Source organism: Rutidosis leptorrhynchoides, chromosome 7 (genome assembly GCF_046630445.1).
Source record: "Rutidosis leptorrhynchoides isolate AG116_Rl617_1_P2 chromosome 7, CSIRO_AGI_Rlap_v1, whole genome shotgun sequence".
NCBI classification, from domain to species: Eukaryota; Viridiplantae; Streptophyta; class Magnoliopsida; order Asterales; family Asteraceae; genus Rutidosis; species Rutidosis leptorrhynchoides.
In genome coordinates this window covers 354,301,717-354,324,382 of record NC_092339.1, presented here as the reverse complement: position 1 = coordinate 354,324,382, position 22,666 = coordinate 354,301,717, and the positions used below count along the sequence as shown (strand labels likewise).

The 22,666-nt window shown below is 35.9% G+C and overlaps 1 protein-coding gene across 1 annotated transcript; it reads right to left on the bottom strand.

Annotated features, from left to right (window-relative positions):
- Positions 1–18,647: 18,647 nt before the first annotated feature.
- On the bottom strand, positions 18,648–22,037 carry LOC139857565 (probable aquaporin NIP5-1). Its single transcript, XM_071846378.1, has 4 exons — positions 21,513–22,037; positions 20,112–20,537; positions 19,134–19,195; positions 18,648–19,041 (listed from the first exon to the last, which is right to left on the bottom strand). Exons 1-4 carry the CDS (start codon positions 21,729–21,731, stop codon positions 18,846–18,848), a joined length of 903 nt encoding a protein of 300 aa, XP_071702479.1. The 5' UTR covers positions 21,732–22,037; the 3' UTR covers positions 18,648–18,845.
- Positions 22,038–22,666: the final 629 nt, after the last annotated feature.

The window sequence follows — 22,666 nt, the reverse complement described above, 5'->3', positions numbered from 1 at the left end:
CCTCCCAACATGGCATTACCACGCATACATACTAGGAAAAGTGGTCGACAAATACTGTACAACACTCACCACATAACTTACACGCAAAAGTGGCCGACGAAGAGTGAACAACACTCGCCACACACATTAACCGCCATCGTGGTCAATCGAAGAGTGAAATCTCACGGGATCACTCACCACACTACATCAAGTGGCCAACAAAGAGCGAATCCTTACACCAGGATGTCACTCGCCACCTCATTCACAACGAGCATAAAAACACAACACTCTAGATAAGACGATCACACATTTACCCTCACATAGTGCTAAAACACCCGGTACAAACTAACCCAATAACACACGCACACCAGGGAACGGTACTCGCACAATGACCGAAAGTGTACATACGCCTTGTAACACTAACTCCTATGTGGTATCGAACTCGCGGACTTAAACCCACCTCGCATCCACACTCTTTTGGCCTTAATTACTCAACGAGTAGTGTATCATCGTGCCCTGCTACACTATAATGAATCCTGGCAGATAACACTAACCTACACACGCTCTTTTGGCCTTGATCACAACGAGTAGTGTAACATTACGCCCTGCTACACTATAGTGAATTGACGGATATCACTGACCATACCACCGCGAACAAATAAATCTTATACATATACGCATAATCACTCTACTCACAAGGACACTATCGCATCCAATGTCCTACGTAGGGATGGCACCCGCGGGTAATGGGCACGAATTCTATATACCTACGACCCACCCGTCAGGTTTCTTTTTTGCACGTTGATACCCGTTATCCGCCCACGGGTAAAACCTTTCGCCCATGCCCATGACCCGCGAATACCCGGGTAACCCGCGGGTAATAATAATATACTACTTTTTATTAAAAAAATCCAAACTCTTTTATTAATTATAAAGACATATGTACAAGCTTGATATGGCCGAAACGGACTGTTTTATTTGTGCGGTGTCGTTAGGTCACAACACGTCAGAATCAGCTACCAAGAGGGGGGTACTGTTTTAAATTTATATTTAGCGGGGCCTAAATCGTACTACTCCTTATTATGAGTAAGGGAAGTATGACCTAGAGTCGTATTTTTAAGATATCAGTAGAATCGAACCTATATTTAAAGCTAAAGATAGTTATGAAGGAGTAGTGGTTACCTAATTTTTTGTTTTTCTAGTTTATAAGATAGATAAAGTAAATGCAATAAAATTCGTAATTCAGATAAGGTTAAAACAAGTGCATACTATGATTTCATCAGTTATTCTGCCGAGATTATGGAATGTTGGCTCATGAATAGGCAGAGGCCTTGTATTCATTACACTGGTCCTAAACGCCCCTGTCGTAAGACATGTCACTGGGTAATGAGATAGGCTTAAAGATTCTGAATAGATAGCAACATCCCTTACCCTCGACGCCCGTGCAGTCTGACTACAGGCATACACATTCAGACGACTCATCTAATTGAGCGACTCGGTTGGGTGACGTATTAACATTCCATAAAGGTCTAAACTTTCTTAAGCGTAATAGAATACAGGGTTTACCATATCCGAGAGACGTGATGTGTTTCAATGCTTTCGTTAATAATTGGTTTTAAAAGATAGTTAGGCCCTTAAAAAGAGTTCAACCATAAAGAACACTATGGCTTCGGTTATCCTAACGGTCCAATCCTTTATGTGTTTAAACAAACAGTTCCTTAATTAACTAAGAATCCCTCAAGTGGGGTGCAATTCTTGAGACCGCGTTATGGTGCAGTGTACTAATCAGCACTGACAGGGTTCCATGGCCTTACTTAGTAGAGGTACAGCTTACAACAACCGATGTACTTCAGCATGCATGTAAGAAGTTTATATGCTTAGTGACTACACTAGCATGGTCTAGGACCGACAATGTACTAAGGGTCTAGTCAGATGTTTCACTGTGAAAGAGTCCTCAGTCGGAGTTCAAAGCTTGATAGACTTAATACAACAGGTGTGCCTCGGTCGATCTTACATTGTATCCGATAGACTTCTCTTACCAAGGGGTGACACAGATAGTGTACTCTGAATCGGGGTTCGCGACTTCCCAATAACAGAGCCAATAACTATGTTCTATTAGTTGGAAAAGCCATTGAGTTTAAAGCATAATCGAAAAGTATATTAACAACATACACAAACCATAACATTATTTCAGCATTATAACTGGTTACATCATAGCATACACTAAAGATAACTACTCGATAATCATGGCAACAACATCACAGAACATAATGAAAGAAGACATTATATAAAGATAAAGGATAGAAGTACCAGTAGATTAAACGAGTTCCGAATACAAAAGTGATAACTTCAAACTCCAGATCGCTCATAATACAATCTTCGGCGTTCTTCTCCGGGTACTAGGTTTCCCGCACGGAGTCGAAGACCTTGAAAGTATGACTAATATTGTACAAGAGAGAGAAAGAAGTGAATTGAAGTGTGTGTTGGAATGAATGACAAAGACCCTTTAAATAAGCATGAATTTTGCCAGAGCAAGCCGTTTGCAGGAGCCGTTTAACTTAGGCATGTGGCAGGCCATTTGAAAGCCAGGCAAGCCGTTTGGCAGGCCGTTTGGCTTGCTGATTCCCTGGATCATAACTTGATTTCTTGTCTTTCACCGTTTTCGCTTTAGAATCTTCGTTTTAGCTCCGATTCTCTTGATTCTTTTTGTACCTTCTTCGTAATTACTTGTTCTTCAATTATAATCTACGAAGTGGGTATTTTGCCGATAAAGTTCGAATCTTTCTTGTTTTTGGGCCTTAATACTGGAGTGAAAACGTGACTTTTTAGCTGATATCAAATATCCCACACTTAGACTTTGTTTGTCCTCAAGCAAACTCTCATTTTACCTTAAAAAATCTTTTCGGAGTTTCTTTTCTAATAGCCTAAGCGGTTTGCTTTTTATTATAAGAGCGAAAGATAAGGTGACTCATCTATGTTAGGATTGAAACTATCTCTGCAAGCATGCGAGGAGATTACATGACTTAGGATAGCTTTCACGGGTCACTCAAATTACACAAGTATTTAGAGTTCCCTATAGATCTAAGAAATGAATTCACTCATAGCCAGTCATGCTGCACCCATCGTCATAGGCTTGATAAAAACTCAAATCCTTGCTACTAATGTGAGAACGGTAGTAACCATAGCTTCTAGGTCATTTGTCAATGATGGAAAGCATTTTGAAGTGGTAGTGAAGTTGTTTTTGAGGGATGAGAAAAAGGGTAATACAGTCCTTACGCAGACTTTTATTCGGATAGATAGGAGTGCTGAATTTTTTTTTTTAGAAGCACTTTTGAAATTTTCTTCATTTGATAGTCATTTTTAGACAAGTTCTTCTTCAACGTTTCTCTTTATAAGTTCTGCTCCTTTTTTCAGAACTTTGAAATCTTTTTTTTTTTTTTTTTTTGAGATTTCATCTCGAGAAACTTTTTGTCGGTAAACTTTTTCAAGACCTTGGCCATGATACTTGAGAGGTTTATAATATCGGGTTTTCGGAAGAAATCTCATTTTCTGGATTTTTTTAGTGATAGTAAAGATGATGTGCATGTGGTGGTGAAGTAGAAGTAGTGGAGGTGCGAAAGGCTTATTTTTGACAAATGGCTAGCTCTTCTGATTATAACCGAATCACGTTTCGCTGCTTTGGAAATGTAGATCTAAAGCAAGTTCTGATTCTGAGCACAGACATCGGCACTCTCAATGAAAAATAGTGGAGCATTAAAGATGAATGCTGGTCTTATTTAGGTGCCTCACCATAATCAATTTAGGTCGATAATGCCTTAGTCATGCAATGCTCTATTAGAGATTTGGTTTAATCTAACAAGATTTCCACCCTACTTAAGCCTTACTTTTATTTACAAACGTTATAGGTTTTCAAAATTCTTTTTCGGAAAGGCTTTCTCTTGTTAAAAATTTTGAAATTTGGATTAAGAACTTGGAATCTTCGTAATGGGTTATTTTAATACAGCATAAAAAGATTATACCAACATCCCACATTTAGACGAACATTGTCCTCAATGTTCCTAGTGTATCCCACACTTAAGAGTTTTAGTTAAAGATTTGAGAGTATTTGTCTAGTGTTTATTTGGGATAAGATCCCACACTTAATGATAAGCTAGGATGTGGCATAATTTAAAGTTTGAGCTAGTAGCGGGAAGAAAGAAGTACCCCTGGCGGATATTGCTTGATACTACCTGGCTATCAATCCTTGCGTCCTTTATTGATCGGCTTATCTTCTACTTTATTGCACGGGTTGCCTCCCTAGAAGTGCTTTTGTTTAAGGTCGTTGGCTCGACCGTAGTGATGCTTTAGAAAGAAAATGTTCCTCGCAGGTGGTTGTAATCTAGGTCTTCTCGAGGGAATGTGAGTTTTGGTGGGTAAATCCTGAGAAAGTGTCGGACCAATAGTGGTACTAGATCTGGTATTCTCTTCAAGATCTTCTGAAAGATAAGTAATGTGCATTTTCGGCTCGTGATAAATCTTGAAGTCAGATGAGAATATAATCCACGGCTCTACTAGTTGACCCATGAATGTCAATCATAGAGGCAGTGCTGGTGGTGATTATTTCTTTAATGGGATGCTCATTTTGGAGGTCTTCAAACAATGTTAGAAATTGTATCTTTAGTATCTCGAAATCTTCGGAATGGTGATCTCCACAGTAAGAGTCTGTAGCTTTACACAGATTAGTCAAAAGGCGGAGCTGAAAAGAAGTGAACAGTAATCCTGACCCGAGCATCAACGTCATAGTTTTTAAGTATATCTCCCGACATCCGGCATTGAATGTAAAACTTGGATCTGTGGATTCGTGGAAGATATGTGATATCTGCTTCGTAACATAGGTGACAATGTTGACTCGATCTAGTTCAAGATGAGAGAACGGATTGTTGTGCCTTACTTCCTCTGTAACTGCGTCTCGTAACTCTTTGATAATCAAATCAGCATGGTGATCAATTGTTACGTAAATCACTAGCCTGTCTGGTGTGCTTTCGAAATTATCTCTTTCCAAGAGAGCAAAAAACCTGTGAATATCCTCGATCATTTGCAAATCAGAGTTGTTAGATCCCTTGCTTCACTTGCTAGGATCATTTGATCAAGGAACAAGCATCGATTAGCAATTTGAGATTAAACTAGTGATAAGAGATGATGAACAAGAAGAACAAGCATAATAACCCATTTAGATTAATCAATAACAGCTGATTCAATGCCAAAATTACATGTATTAAGGATAATGAACAATTACAAGATCATTACATGAATTTAAACAAAGAAACATGGGTTATCAAGGTGATTGGAGCATCAATTCACCTTGATTCCTCCCCACCATGAAGGTGAAGAGGAGTGGAGAGCTTCTCTAAGCTTCCATTATGCTCAACTCATCAAATGAACAAGGAAAACTCTATTTATAGTGTCTGTCATCTGTCAGCTCACACGCAAGGTTGAGGTCTCAACCGTACGGCTGACAGTCGACAGACCTATATTACACGTTTGGTCATATATGCTCCTGCGACATGAGTTTTCTAGTTCAATACTAACCCTAGGTGTACAACGTAGACCTAAACCATTCTTAGGTTGTTCGACAGCGACGGACAACTCCATTTTGTGCCCTAACAAGAGTGATAAGTCGGGCGTCCGTGGAAGATCCATGCTTCCGGATGAGAGTCAGTAGTGCTCGTTGGTTTGCTGAGAACGGAAGTGCAGATCCGGCTAAGGCGTTGTAAACCTTAGAGTAAATGATCTTCTGATCCTGACAGAATCTTGTCTCAAGAATAGTGCGAACCACTGAATTGTGCTCTCGTTGCCTCTCTTCTCGGTAGATATGATCGTGAAGAGTGTTGATAAAGTCTTGAATGCGTTCTTCTAGGATTTCAACATCATTGTTTTCTCTTTGGAGATAGATGTTGTATTCTTCTCGAATAGCCATAATTCGTTCCGTTAAGCGTAGCATGTAATCAATTGTTGATTTACGGATGGCTTCGAGAATATCTTCAAATTCATCAGTATCATTGTTGAAGGTTATCATGTCTGCATGTGTAGATATGACCAGAATCTGATCTGAAGAAGAGTCTGGCTCCCCTAGATCTGGTTCGGTTGGAGAATGTTGCTCTTCCTCGTCATCATCGGTATAATGTTCTTCTGAGGATGCGTCTGATGAACATGTTTCTTCAGTATTCTGGTTCTCCATTTCTATATCTTTAATATCAACCTTGTCAGTCTTCTTCTTGAAACGAATGATTAAACTGTGATCTTCTGTCTCATGCCTCATTATTTCTTCATGACGCTTAATGCTTTGAGAGGGTATTGTCGTAGTTTCTTTTACGTCTTCCATTTCTTCTTCCTCTTCAGATTCCTCCTCTTCCTCTATTTCTTCGTTGGGATCCTCTTCTTCCATTTCTGGGTCATCTGCAGACTGTGATTCGACACTCATTTCGACATCATTGGCTAGTGGTGAAGACTCGTCATCGAAGGTGATCCGTCTGATGGAAATAGCAAACAACTCTGCCTGTCCAGAGAGATCGGTAGGTCGGTCAATTTTGAAGGTAACGCTCTCCCCATGTGATCGCAGGATCAAGGTTTGATTGTACACATCAATGACAGTCCTAGCCGTATTCATGAAAGGTCTTCCCATCACTACTGGTGTGTGTAGGTCTTCCTTAATGTCCATTACTACGAAATCCGTAGGATACAATAATTTGTCAACTTTCACCAAGACGTTCTCAACTATGCCATTAGGATATCGAATTGTGTGATCGGCAAGTTGGATTGTCATTTTAGTTGGTGACAAGTCTCCTAACTCTAATCTCTTGTAGCGAGAGTAGGGGATTAGGTTGATACCTGCTCCTATATCTACTAGTGCATGAATGGTTCCAGATTGGTAGATCGAGCACGAAAAAATGAATCGAACCGTGTCTCCTAGCTTTGGCGGTAGAGAGTTTCTGAGTAATGCTGAGCATTCTTCACTCAGTGGAATTTTTCTAGAATCTGGTATCCTCTCCTTTGTAGAGAGAAGCCTTCGGATGTATTTCTTCTGGTTGGGAACTTTAGACATGGTGTCCAGGAATCTTTCATCTAGTTTGAAGTAATCAAGCTTGGATGGTTCCTCTTGTAGCCTTCCAGGATAGGGTACACGAACTGGAGTTGCAGAGGTCAGCTTCTTAGTATATGTCGATTTGTTCTTGAGCCTAGATGACCTTCTCCGTGGTTCTTCCTTTGGGATTACGGAATCCATTTGCTTAGCTTCCTCTATGTGGGAATTTTGGATAGTATTACTATGTAACCTTCCCTGTGGTCGGGTTTTAAGGCGTTGTGATAACTGTCTGAGCTACGTCTCCAGGCTTTTGAGCAGAGCCAATTGATTTAGTATATCCGTCTGGTCTTGTCTGGCTGCAGTTCTCTGATTTAGCTGTTGTTATCCTTGAATGAACTGAGTCAATTGATCATTAGCTCCGAGAGTGGGGTTGGTTACTTTTGTAATTTAGGTGGTTGGGGAATTTTCCTCGACTTTCTACGTTCAAGAACAGTAGCAAATAAATCTGGCCACGTAAGATTAAATTCTTCAGAAATTAAGAATCTATCGATCTTGCTAAATTTGATGCCGTTATCGCATGCCCTTGTGAATTTTCGACCACCGAGAGGGATGTCTAACAGGCAGGAGTTATTGATGAATTCATCAAAACGATTAGCCCACGAAGGATTAAAAACTGAATTGAATCTTTTACTTTGGTATCTCACCTCATTGAAATCCCCGTTTATTAGCCATGGCATGTTGATATTGTAGTTTAGAAGCTCTTCTAACTTCTCCCAGAATCTCAGTTTCTTTGAATTGGAATGTGAGCCATAGACATTTACAATCGCTATCTCTTGATTAATTCCTTCCCAGTGTCCCTTTATGGCTATATAAAATTCTCCTTCAATTGCCTCGTTTACTTTGAAATCTGAAGGGTCCCACATAAGAAGAAGACCACCTGAAAAACCCACAGGATCCTTTTGAATGTATTTATAATTATCCGACCCCCAGAAGTATTGTATATACGAATCATTTATACTCTTACACTTAGTTTCTTGCAGTGAAAGAATATACGATTTTTCCATACGACATAAATCCTTAAGGCACTTAATCTTACCCTTATGCCCTATTCCTCGAATATTCGGAGAGATAGCTATCATTATGAAACTTGTTAAAACGAAAAAGATCGGACCAAACAAGTTATTGTTTGGTCACCCAACGGACCCCTAGCTTGCTTCTAAATTCTTTAAGACCTACACTGTTTGCTGAGTCCGTTGTTTCCATTCTTTTGTTTAAAGACCAGCTGCTAGACTTTGACGAGTTGTTTTTGCTGGTTGTGACTTTGGATTTTTGTTTTTTCGGTTGTTTGGATCTGGCTAATTGTTTGAGTTGTAAGAATTTAGAAGAGCCTGGTCTTAAGGGAGTTTTGATTGATCTTTGGTGATGGGTTGTTGACGAATTTGGAACAGGATCAACAGCTTGTGGTTTGTGGTGTTTGGAAGTGTTCTTGGTCAGGTTACGATTGAGCTGATTTGTGGGGGAATTTCGATTAGGTTTTGGATTTGAAGGATTGTTTCCATCTGTTGAAAATTGTGTTTCCTCTACTTCATAAGTATCTAAGATTGGGGATTCAGATATATCATGAACTGGGCTTGAATCACTTATGTTTTGGGGTGTTGGGCTTTTGGTGTTGATTTCATTGCCAATGGGTTATGGTGTTGGGCTTTTGGGATCCTGGATTGGGCTTGAATCAATCATTATGTTTTGGATTGTTGGTCTTTTGATAATGGTTTCGTTGATAATGTGTTGTCGTGTTGGGCTTTTGAAATCCTGGACTGGGTTGGGCTTGGTTTGGAGTTGTTTTGGACTGGAGGGTTGGTTTTCGATAAAGGGAGAGTCTGTATTGTTTTCAAATGAGCTAGGTATAGGTGATGGGCTGTTAACGGGGTACCGATGGCCAGAAGGATTGGTTTTAGGGTTTTCAGCTGAGTTGGGCCTGGAAGAATTTGGTGTTGGGTTAGTGTGTGGGCTTGGGCTGATATTTTGGTTAGTGTTTGAGGTGTTGTGGGTTGACTCGTTTTGTGTTTTGAAATAAGTTTGTTTTAGAAAATTAGTTTTGTAGAGGTTGATGGGCTGGATTGGGGAGTTGGGCTCATTATCTAAATGGGTATGTGGATTGGGTGTGCGAGGGGTATTGGGTGTAGTGAAACGATTGGTTGTTTTAAATTGGCCGTTATTTATTTTTTCTAGGTTTTTGGGACCGGAGAATGAATCATTAATGTCAGAAAAAGCATTTGTGGTTTCAAGGTGTCTAGGGCTTCGATTACCTTTATGACTGCTGGACTCTTCATCTTCATTTTTCCGGCTATGATTCCGGCAAGGACTTTTACCGATATCGACATCTTCATCCCAATCTTCATCAGTATTCCAGTTATCTTCGAACCTTTCATCCTGATCCTCATTTTTTCATGGTTTTTGAAGAATGATTTAACAGATGAATCATCACATGAGGACTTTTCATCATCCTCGTTCTGTCTTCTTTTTCTTCTACTGGTTTTACCTGCATCTCTATCTCAACTACATCACTTTCTGACACAAAGATCGGGTACTTTTTATTGCCAACTACCAGTAGTAAATTGTCCCTGATTAGGTTGGGTTGTGAAGTTTGGATTAGAGCTTTGCCAACGATTAGAGATTGGTTACCCTCTAGATTGCAGTTACTCGTGGCTACCACCTTGCCCCACCATTTAGCAATGGATTTAAAAGTGTTACAATTCCATACTGTTATAGGGACCCCTATAATGCTTATACATGTCAGCCTTTCAGAACTCCACTGATTAGGATCCCATAATTTGATGTTTACTAACCAGTTGTATAGAAAATGGTTAGGGTTTTGAACAATAGATTTTGCTATCTCAGGTTTATTGAAGACTAGCATGAGATTGAAACCACCAAGATACTTTATATTGAAATTGAATAGTCCTTCTGCAACACAAATCTCCCCGAATTGTTCTAAATACTCCACTTTTTTAACTGAACCAGTGATAGCATGATTAAGAATGAAGTTGATTGAATCTTCCTGCCTTGCATGAACAATATAACTTTTTGTATCTTTTCTTTTTTCGTTTAGAATTTCTCTTGCATCGACAACATGTTTGTATGATCTGCCATCGTTGAGGTTGTTTATGAAATGTTGGTTGATGGTTTTTTGGTTGGTTTGTGGTTGGTTGACGGTTTGGTTGACGGTTTTTTGGTTGGTTTGAGGTTTGAGGTTAGTGTTCATCTTTTCGTTGTTGGGGTTTCTTTCTTGATTGGCGACATAAACCCTAAGAATCTGATCACCTGCAGATGCAGTACTTAGAGTTCTAGCAAAGAGTTCCATGTTACATTCAGCGATTCCTTCATATCTCACAAAACCGAAGCGTAAACCGCTCTTCAAACGTTTGAAATGGGGTACAAAAATCTCTCTAACCGACCCATACTTCTTGAAAACTCTCCATAAATCTGTGATATTCCAGTTTTCTGGAAAATTATAGAAGAAGAATGACTTGATTCCCTTGTTACCCGTTCCCCTCGTGAAGTGATGCTCAGCATTGCCCCTTCTGTCTTCGTCTTTCCCACCGTAACCTGCTGTGCGTGAAGCTTCATGAAGCCCCTTGGTTCTCTCACTTGATTTTCTCTCACCACTCTCTCTCACCCATTTTTTTCTTGTGTTTAGTATATCTGAGTTACAATTTCTTATCTACATTCGATATACTCTACATTTTGACCGAGTACATAGTTTTGGAATATTTTACCAATTTTAATTTTCACCAATTAACTATCATCTTTATTCACTTAATACTTTTTAACAGGTGTATGAGTTGCAAATGAGAGGATACAATATCAAAATTATCCTTTTGATTATTATTATTATTATTATTATTATTATTATTATTATTATTATTATTATTATTATTATTATTATTATTATTATTATTATTTTGTTTTTATGATTGATCGATGTCGTGTTATCATACTGATCTTTAGACCCACTTTTTATAGTTCAATTTTGTATTTCTCCAATACGTTACCAATTACGACACGATTTTAACTATATTACCCATCTTCTATTAGAGGAACTAAACTTTGCAACCCCATTGGTACATGTGGCAGCCCCCTCACATACTTTTACTGTTCACGCTTGGACAACTCTCCACCACACAAGAAATATTTTATCAACAGAAGAAGGCGTGCTAGGGTAAACAAAAGGCCATATCCTCTGATCTTCACCATCTCCTCTGATCCATCACCATCCGACATCTATCATCATATAGAGGGTAAAATAAAAAGTCGATCTATCATCTTCTTCGATTGCATACACCATCTTCAGTTCTTTTTTTTTTTTATAAATAGATACCACTTTTGCTGGAGATATATTCTCCCATCTTTTGTTCTCCACAGGTAACATTCGCTCCTTTTAGTTTAGGGTTTGTGTTTTTAATTGTTAAGTTTATTGTTAATTTTCCACTGCGAATCCTTCTCATCTAGTTTCCTAATTCCACAAGCAGTTGACACTTCCAGCAACGAAGCGATGACAATCGATTGTCACCACAACAACAATAGTAGATCTAGGGAATTTACTTTGCTGTTTGATTTGGGATTGGTAAGTTTAGGATTTCTTTGAATGATTTTGATTTAATTTTGGGGTTTATGTGTTTTGAAAATGTTTATTAGCATGTATTTCTGAAAATTGTTTCAGGTGATGATGATTGTTTTTTTAGGTGTTATTCATGCCGTTATTGGAAGTCTTCAAGTTGTTTTCGGCTGTCAATGTTTCCAACGAATTTACGAACTCAAAGAGGTAATGTATCGTGTTGGTTTTTAATGTTGTTATTCATCCCATTTTTCAATTTGATTATTAAATAAAAGCTCGGTTAGATATAGATTGTACGCTTGGTAATGTTAGTTTATGTGTTTTAAATTTAATGTTTTCTTTGTAGGGAACATGATTAAAATAGCTACTAGAACAAAATTTTTTATATCTATCTATGTAAGAAAATTTATTGTTTTATAAGCATACCAAGTTAAGATTGATGAAATGCCTAAATGCATGACTAGAACTTACTACCACATAGTAATACACATTGAATATTTGTTTTTGTTTTAGCTACACTGAACTAACCAGTGTTTGATGAATCAACAGTGTTTGATCGTGTAATAGAATGGAAAGTATCTACTCATGCTGGTTTTGGTTACTTCATCAACTATGTAGAGTGTTGGTCAAAATATTTATGTCATTGTTTGTTTAGTCTATTATATATGTAACGGAGACATTTATGAACCTGTAATCTATTCTCATGAACTGCTCCTGTTTTTACATCTACGAGTGGACAATTACAAATTTGAGCATTGAGTATAAAGGTAATTAGAGAATGGGTGAATGAACATGATTATTGTACAGATGTCATAAAGCCATGGTAATTATCAATAGCATATATGCAATCTCTTAACCATCTCTTAACACATGAACTCTTCTTATTCACTCACATTCTTTGTTACTTCAATTGATGTTTGTTTGGTTTATGCGTTTTGAAACAGGGTTTCTGAACATGTTCATAGCAAGTCCAGTCTGTCTCGATAAAAAAGTAGAAATGCATAAACTGTTTCAAGCCTGTTAGAGTTGCCGAGCAATGAAGAAAAACCATGTGGTATGTATTAACTGGTTGCTCACATCCTTAGTTCTATTTATTAATCTACTGACTAATTTTTTGTTCTTTTATGTGTTTCTTAATACAAAAACTGATCAAATTTAAATGATTATTGGTGTTAGATGAATGCCAGAATAGTGTAAATTGGAATTTCATAACAATCCGAATTTCATAAATTTCAATTGTATTACATACTCTTGTTAATTAAATATTAAATTTAGTTTTTTTTTCGGGTCTCAGTTACATACATGCTTAGGTTCTTTTTTAGAGTGTTCATCAAATTATACTTTCCTTTGTCGTTCCTTTTTGTCGTATAATGTATGTGCTTATATATATTGGTTGTTGTGCAGGCTTTAATGAGTCAAGGTCTTCTTTGTATGTATAGATAATTCAGGTGGAAATATTCAGGACAATAATGAGATGCTCAATGACCCCGTTATTTCTTATAGACAAGTCGCGATTAGGAGTATGATTTGATATCGTAACACTCTTTAAATGGGTCAACCTTTTATGGTTACTGTTAATGCTTAAAATTACCCACTTATTTTTATGATATATTTTCTTATCTACGCCTATCATGTGGTCCACTATTTAACCTCTGTTTGTTTCTTTATTTACTAATAGGGACGAAAGTATCAAGATTGTAGAACCAAATGTGCTCATGTTTCATAAGTTTCGAAAGTATCGTAACTTCTACTTTATTAATTTCAATTTCAGTTGTTTTCAAACAAATTTTGTAATTTCTAGATGAAAGCACGTCCTGTTTATGGCACCAGTGGAAAGGCCAAAGATCCAATTTTCGATCTTACAATGGGTGGCAGTTCTCAATCATCCACAGATGTTTTTAGCTACTTTTAAAAGTATTTATGCTTTTTTTAAGTGTCGCCTCCATCATACGAAGAAACTAATCTATATTTTATTAATATTAACTATTTTTATCTTATGTTCGTTAGGCTTATTCGTGTCACAAGGTGTTACCACTGCTATCCAAGGATTATCACACTATCGCTTTTGATTGGTTCGGTGAGCCATTACATCATGTATTTATCTTTGAATGTGCCTGGTGATTGTTTTTTAGGGCAGAAGTTCACATTATAATGATAATATTTGCTTGGTCCTTGATGATATCTTTTTGCTTTTTGCAGGCTTTAGGTATTCAGATAAGCCGCAACCAAAATATGGATTTGATTACACCTTATATGGTAATTTTTAACTTCATAAACAAATGAAATGATAATTTTACTTCAGTTGTGTTTTGTAATGTGATTTCATAGACAAAAAAGAGATTAAAAGCTTTAACATTTTGAGTATTTTCAGGTATGCAGAATATGTGTCGACTCTAGCATCTGTTATTGATGAACTTGGTGTCATCAGGTATGCTTGATCGATTTCATCTCGATTTATATTTAACGATCTGTTTTTTTTTTTTTTTTTTTTTAAATTTTGTTTGTTATTGTAGTCTGAAAATCGAAATCACTTTTGAAGCTGAACGATTTCGTTACAGGTATGCTTAATCGATTTCATCTCGATTTATTAACTGTTTTCTTTTTTGTCTCTCACTTTGCGTTTCAGGTTAACACGGATAGTTGTTTCTGTGGTGTTTTAAGGTTTGTTGCGCCTTTCATCGTTCATGCTGGTAAGAACCTTTTTCCATAATTAGTATAAGAGATAAATAGTTGTGCTGTTTTATTTTCCCTTTTGTTGAGTATATTTTTATCTATTTTTTCTTTGATCCTGTAAAATCGGCTACCCTGGGAAAAGTGAAGATCCTCCCCGAAAGGAATGTTGTTTTAATGGCTGTGACTAGATGTTGATTTAATATTCATTGTATGAATGAGGTTTTTTGATTTGTTATTTCTTCTATAACTCAACACCTCTTAGTTGAATTCTCAACTTCATATGTAATATGTATGTAATCTTAACTTCCATCCATTTTTGTTTGTAAAAAATGGACTTTGTAGGTGATGTATGAAAAAATGGATGCGGCCACAATGGAGCCGTTTTATGCACTTTCCTTTCATAGCTTGCATATGTACCTAGAAGTAGAACATAATGCTTTTATTTATTTATTTAGCTTTTGTAATTAACCTTAGTAATAGCAATTGAATGAAATCAACTATATGATGGTAAATTTTGAACCGTATAATACTTTGACAAGCGTTATGTTTAAAAAATAGCCATCAATAATTTTATCAATAATATTTAACCGCGTAGCGCGTACCTTCAATCTTGTTTGACCCGTTACCAAAACCATCAAAAAAAAAAAAAAAAGTATTTGATGGCACAACTTATGAAAGTAGATTTTACTAGACCCAAACAAAATGAGCATGGTCACTTTGTATAATTGCTTAGAATTATTTGTTTGTTTCCTCCTTTATTTGTCTTGTCAAAATAAACATCTTCTTCTCGTAACATTAGCCATAACACCTGCTCCAACTTGCATTATACAGGCAAATTCTTTTTTCTCACTTTTTTGATATTGATAATAAATTAAATAATAGATAAATAAATTACTGCATCCTAGAACGTCGACTTCACATTATTCTTACGATTATTTTCTTTCCGAACCGTCCATTTAATAAATAAAATTAAAGTACATCAGTCGTTAAATGACTTGTCTTTAACTAACGAAGAGAAAGGGATGACTTTCTCTACCTTTGAGAGTGTTTTCACTCTGGGTGGAGAAATGACTTGTCTTTATTCTTCGGATAAGAGAAGGATTGTCTACATCTCACCTCCCCATACACCACTTATGTGGTATTGGGTTTTGTTGTTGTTGTTGTATCAGTCGTTAAATATGATCATGATGTAATATCAAGTGGGATTACTTTTAGTCTTTTGACTTATTTATTAGTAGAAAGAGTAAAAAGAAAGCTCACCATGCTTACAATAGCATATTATTATAAAACTAGTGAAATGACCCGTGGAACCACGAGTTTGTTTAAACGAAACAGTCTAATGATATGTTTTAGGTATTAAGTGAACGAAAATGCTAATGTCATTTAGTTTAATGACCCGTGGAACCACAGAGTCCGACTAAAAAACTCGTCAACTGAACATTTCATCAAACATCTAAAATGCATATTAAACAATACACATCCATTCATAAGAGATAATATTGGTTGTCATTTTATTTTAAAAGTGTAAATTTAAATATAAATTTAAAATTAGTTTTCTTCTGCCTAGCGTTTATACCTTCTTGTAGTCAATTCAAAATAATTAATTAAAATAATTCAAAATTATTTAATTTTAATAATTTAAATAATTATTAATAAGATGTAATAATAATAATTAATTAATAAGATTTAATTTTAATTTAAAATTATTTAGATTAATGACATCACTCACCATGCCTAGATTTTTTTCATTTTCTTTTTAATTTTTTCTTAACAAAGAAATTATCCTAATAATGACATCATTATTATAGCATTTTAATACTAACTATAGATTATGTTACTGATGATATCTTAAAGTATTGCTACATTATCGGTTAACACCTTCTCTCTAGAGTATAATAAGGAAAAAGGTGCTTCTTTAATCATTGACTAAAACCTCCATTGAAAAGAAAAATTAAATAAGTTGATAGAAACCAAAGACAAATCAAAAAGAGCAAACTAACTTATAAAAAATTGGTTGCTCACTTGCCAATTTGATCATTGGCGCATTGTTCTTTTGATTTGGACATGCCAATTCTCAAAAAGATGTAAATAAATAAGGTTTTTATCTGTTCGAGTTACCGCAGAATGACAAGAAATTTTACTCATATGTACAATGCTTAAATAGTGTGCAATTGCACATGGTCCAATATCCAAAAGGGCCCAAAATAAGCTCAACATTACATACGTAGGTTCATTTGATGTGATATTACGTTTTATTCAACTGTTATTTTGATTGATGCTAATATTTACGACGTTTTTTAGTATTATTGAACTTATTATTATTATATATATATGAAAAACTTTCGTATATGAAATACCCACTTTTATGTATTGAACACGGTCTCGGAGACCTCTTATAATGATATCGTAATCCAAACCATTTAGCTATCTTAATAAGATAAATGTTGACAATTTAAGTCATGTGTTATGTGGTGTTGGACTTGAACTTGTGACCTTTTGATGGCTAAATTATTTATATATTACTAAAAAAATGAGGACAATTGTAGTTTGCATTGGATATAGTGCAATTTAATGATCATGATTCATGAGTCATGTATGCTGATATAAGTAACTTCATAACCGAATTTGGTATCAGATCCAGACAAGTAGCAAGGCAAACCCCATTTAGGCTCCACTAAATCACTGCTTTTAAGAATGATTCCAGCCACTAGTAACTAATCTTCTGTTCACAACAAATTAACAATGCAATAGATATTAGCATATGTGATACATAACTTGGGCCATTGGCAATTCATTTGATCATCTTTTACTTCCTTTTTTATACCTCAGAACAGTTCTTTCTATATGTTTAAGCTACACAAAAGTCGGTTAAGGGCTTTGCTACTGAGATAACTTGTAATAAATAAAAAATTTTACCATTAGCTAGAGAGACTCATTAAATGTCACATGATATGGTTAACGGATTCACAAAAGTAGTTTATAAGAACTAAACTGTCAGCTCAACGTCACATCAGCACTTCATATATTGTTAAGTTATATATATTTCACAGGGCCTATGAAATACATTTGGTACCCCTGCAGTCTAGCATGAAGCAGAGGATATAAAGATATAGCCAACGTTTGATTTTGTCGATTTGTATGTCTTATTTAACATTCTAATTAGGTGTTCTAAGAACATATTGGATAGAAGAAGAAAAAAACATGTCAAAAGTTGGTTGAGACATGAGAATTATAGCACACATACTTTAACAGGTAACAATTGAGTTATAGTCAATATAATATACATTAGGTGTTCATAATCGCAACCTTGTTAATACTCATCGTTTTATCTTCAACAAGATCTCACAGCATCATGAGGGATTAGGTCAAGTCTATCTGTTTTAATCTTTAAAGATTCAGCATGATCAAATTAAACGGCAAGTTTTTTTATTTGCAATTAATGTATGAGCTGTGAAATAGAATTGTGTATCTATGCCAATACATTCTACTACAGGATAAGTCAACATACTTGTATACGCGTACAGCAAAATTAACTGTAGTTTAAGGAGTTAGATATTAAAATCTGTAACTTTAGTGCCTGCCTGCTCTAAATATATTTATATTTATATATCACAGATCCTAGTTAATCTAATAGGAATTTTGCTGTTAACTAATTGAAACCATTAATGAAATGGCCTGCAAGACTTATTTTAAGGGGAGAGTACTAAGATATGTGTAAAATAGGAGTTTTATTCAACAAGTTATCATCTCCAAAAACATTTTAGGCATAATTAGACAACAAATGTACTCATCAATTTAAGTAAGCCTTCTACTCATTATGTAGATAATTTCTCTTATAGATTAGAAAGAACAAAAATACCACTACTCATAACATATGTAGATCATTATGTTTGAATGTACTAGCTAGAAAATAGACTATTACCATTAAAATTTGAAAGAGTGAAATACACTAATGGTTATGTCCTTTTTTTCCTTTATAGCTATGTATGATTCCATTTAGTGGTGGCCAGGGAAGCGCTGAAAATAGCCACAGAGAGTGATCTTGTTAGGCTGCGTACATTAGAGTATGAAGACAGATTACTCGGTCTTTCGGGTAGCCTGAACAGGGAAAACCTTCTACCTTTATACTATGTATGATTCGATTATAGCGATATTGGAAGGCGGATCATATGGTTTGCGTATTAGCTAATTTTATCGTTTAGGGAGGAAGGGCGTTTGTACTAATTTACCATTCATCAGCAGTTTAGCACATGTACGTTGTAACTTGTAACTAATAGGGACATTTTTAACGGAAAAACAAAGCGAAATTACGTAGTTACAGAACACAAATATCATAACATAAATTGTTACATGTGAACATGTCCATAAACTCTTTAATTAATTACAACGAACATCACATTAACAAGTAAACGATACAAAATACATGTCTATCTCGCGTCACACATTCGGCCAAAGTAAACACATCGATCAAACCCCTTTTATTAGTATTATGCATTCAAATAGCTGACGTGGCAATACTTAACGACGAAAGCTTCGGACTTCACGTGGTAGCTCACCCTCAGCTGCTTCAAGTTTGACCAAAGTGTAGACTCCAGCTCCAGTAAGCGCTCCAAGTGTCGGTGCCAATAAGTATACCCATAAATCCTTATAGTTCCCTGTTGCAATCGCTGGACCCAGCGTACGCACTGGATTCATCGATGCACCACTTGATGGCCTGCCATAAATACGATTTTTATTTCATGAGTTAATCGGAACATGGGGATATTCATGAATAAAAATGTACTGCAATTAACTAGTTAACCGTACCCTGCAACAAGAATGTTGAGCAAAACAGTTGCTCCAACTGCAATACCCGCCAATTCTCCCACCTGAATATACACATAAATTATTTAGACTACAGCAAGATCTATAAAAGATTACTAATTTTAGGGAAAATGGTATGGGATGCTAGCAGTACAGTTCGTAAGTATTGTTACACATTGGAGTGTGCACACTCTATGTTGTAACCAGTGGAGTAAGATTGTGTCACCCAAAAGGGTCTCCGGTCCACCTGAATTTAACGGGGAAAATTTTTTTGCAAATTATTTATCTATTTTTTTTTTTCAAAAAATAAGGGTTTTTTCTAGTGTTTACCCCCTGCTCACAATGAAAAATTTATTAAATTTTTACACCCGCCCCATCTGTATCCGGGTTAAAGTTCCGCCACTGAACTTCTAACAATCAAGATTGCAAAATCGCTTCTCGGGGAGTACTCAGTCGGGACTTTTAAGGAGTACTAAACTCGGGGAGTACTCGGATGTTGACCAAGTTTGACTTTGACAAAATTTTGACCGATATATCGAGTAATCCCGAGTTTTGGCCAAAACTCGGCCAATTTTCCCAGTAATCCTGAGTTTGAACAAGTTTGACTTAGACCGAATTTTGAACGATATTTCAAGTAATCCCGAGTTGGCCGATTTTCCAAGTTTTGACCGAGTTTGACCGATATATTAAGTAATCCCGAGTTTTGGCTGATTTTCCGAGTAATCCCAAGTTTTGACCGAGTTTGAACAAATTTGACTTTGACTGAATTTTGACCGATATTTCAAGTAATCCCAAGTTTTGGCCGATTTTCCGAGTAATCCCGAGTTTGGCCGAGTACTTTCCAAGTACTCCTCGAGTTGCAAAAATCGAGTACTCGCTGAGTAATTTCGAGTTCTGCAACACTGGTAACATTACACAAGATGCGTAGTGCTAGCAACACAGACCATACTACTAAAAAAATATAGCAAAGATTATACGTACAGCTCGAGTATCAGTAGCAACAGCTGTAACAACAAACAGAAGATTAAACGTAATGATGAACTCAAGTGCAAAAGCTTGGCCTGTGCTGACATCAGCATGAGGAACAGTGACACCACCAGACATGAACGGGTGAAACACGCCTTTTAGAGCAAACGAAGCACATATAGAAGCTGATACTTGTGCTAAGATGTATGCTGGGACTTGGGCCCAAGGGAAATGGCGTAACGCTGCAAACGCAATCGTTAAGGACGGGTTCAAATGGGCTCCTGATATATGACCTGTTGATAAGATTATAATCATAACTGCTAGCCCTGCACATGCTGCATTCCCAATTAGTGACTCTGTTCCTGAGTATTTTTGGTTTACTATCGGTCCTGCTGTTGCCGCGAATATTAGTATAAACGTCCCCACAAATTCGGCACCTAACTGGATATATATACACATAAAATACCACAATCAAAATTGAACTTTGTAGTCATATTAACAATAAATCAGAATAACAAGGGTTGACTCCATATAATAGCAATTTACTTTTTAAAAAGTACCAATATGGACAACATACTCTGTAACTAACGATTATATTTTCAGTATTGCTACGTCGAATTAGCCTCAAGGGCTTGTTGTACGCCATTATACCTGGCAATTTAGATCCATACTCTCATATTTGGTTCAATCTTTTAAGTCAATTGGGTCTTGAAAAAAAAAGCATAGCAATGTAAACCCCAAACCTTAGAAAAAACAGTCCTAACGGGTTTCTCTCCAACCTATTGAGTCCTATACAAAATATAATGAAGCATGTCTAACGGATATCATTCCTAAATCTCAATAGATAGAGATAGGTCTAAATGTGTCAAACGGGTAGAGCATAAAGATCAGAATAAGTTTCATCGGTCAAACATTTATGAAAGCATTCATGGTTATATCGTTTATTACGTATATTAATAAATATTTCACATATATAATAGATACAGATATAATAAATAATGAATGATAATAACTAAAATATTTTTCTACCCATTTGGCCCATGACCCGTTTTGACCCGTTACCCAACCTGACCCATTTGGACCGATTTAACAAACTGACCCATATGACCAATGACTCATTTCAATCCAAAACCGTTTTGACCCATTACTCAAACTACCGAACATGACCCGTTTGCCAGGTATACATGCCACATCATAGACAAGTCACAAAATAGATTATATCCAGTAAAGAAATTGCAGAAGACACTAAATCAGAACAAATTTCAAAAGTTTAATGCGCATCAGATATATATGTACTATTTAAAAGTAGTGCTATTATATTGCTTTAACCCTGTTAACAGTGACTCTGATCAGCATCCAATAGCTAATGCAAATATCAAATTGACCATTAACTGATTCGAGTAGAATGAAGATTACCTTTCGGGTGAGAGAGACATCAGGAGAAGGAAAATCAGTGAAGCAAGTGTGATGTGCACCGAATGACGGTGCAGCAAGAGGCAAACACTTGCAACGTGGCATTGACTTGCGGTCATAGGACAACGAGTCGACTCGCATAGACGTAAACAATGGACCACCTGGTGTGCCAGGTGTCGGTGGGGCTGATACTGGTGGTGTTTGTCCATCCTTGCCTTCCATTTTATATTAAAAAAAAATTAGTATCTTCTTTTTTTTTTTTTTTTGGTTTTTTAGTGGAGAGATGGATGGATAGGCTGAAGTTACATACTGGGAAGATTTTTATAAATGTTGAATTAAGGAAGAGGAAGTATGAAGGTAGCCAGAATAAAAAGAAAAAAGTGTACTAGATGATGTACAAATTGAATTTCAAAATTATAATCATATGATATAACTTTTGTTAGATGTATTCTTGAAAAAGGTTTTGTAAAAAACAGTTGTTTGATAAATATATGATCAAAGAAGAGAAAGAAGGGAGTGATTGATGTTAAATATGAGTGATGTTTATATAGTGTTGAAGATGTTTGTTTAAATAAGCAAAAAAGTGAAACTTGTAGATGAATTAGTTGAATTGGGTTGTATAATACTATCATGCATGTGGGTCAAGTATGTATATAATTATGTTATGTTACTCCGTATTATATACTGTATTATATATATATATATATATATATATATATATATATATATATATATATATATATATATATATATATATATATATAGTATATAAAATATAATAATATGTTAAAAATAATTTATGAATACAAGGGAAAAGGTGAAGAATGAGAAGGTCAACTCTTAGTGCAATCATCTAACACCAGCCTAATATCAACCATGTTAATATCACATGTGGGTTAATAGGGATGGCAATGGATCGGATATGGATCGGATGATGCCATATCCACATCCATATCCATTTATGTTTAGGTCATCCATATTCATATCCATATCCATTTAATTTCATTTCATCCATCCATGTCCATATCCGATGGATTAAGCGGGTTAATGGATATCCGTTGGATATCAATTGAAATGTTAATCTAACAACAATTTTATCAATTAAATATTTATTATAACAAATGTAAATATTAAATCTTTAAGTTTTTGATTGGTTT

What these genes read in the sequence shown, in the direction of transcription:
- LOC139857565 (XM_071846378.1), bottom strand. Translation starts at nt 21,731, where the DNA reads ATGGAAGGCAAGGATGGACAAACACCACCAGTATCAGCCCCACCGACA. An exon ending in ATGTCTCTCTCACCCGAAAG is followed by an intron (nt 20,538 to 21,512) that starts GTAATCTTCATT and finishes ATATATATCCAG; the next exon opens with TTAGGTGCCGAATTTGTGGG. An exon ending in TTGCTACTGATACTCGAGCT is followed by an intron (nt 19,196 to 20,111) that starts GTACGTATAATC and finishes GTGTATATTCAG; the next exon opens with GTGGGAGAATTGGCGGGTAT.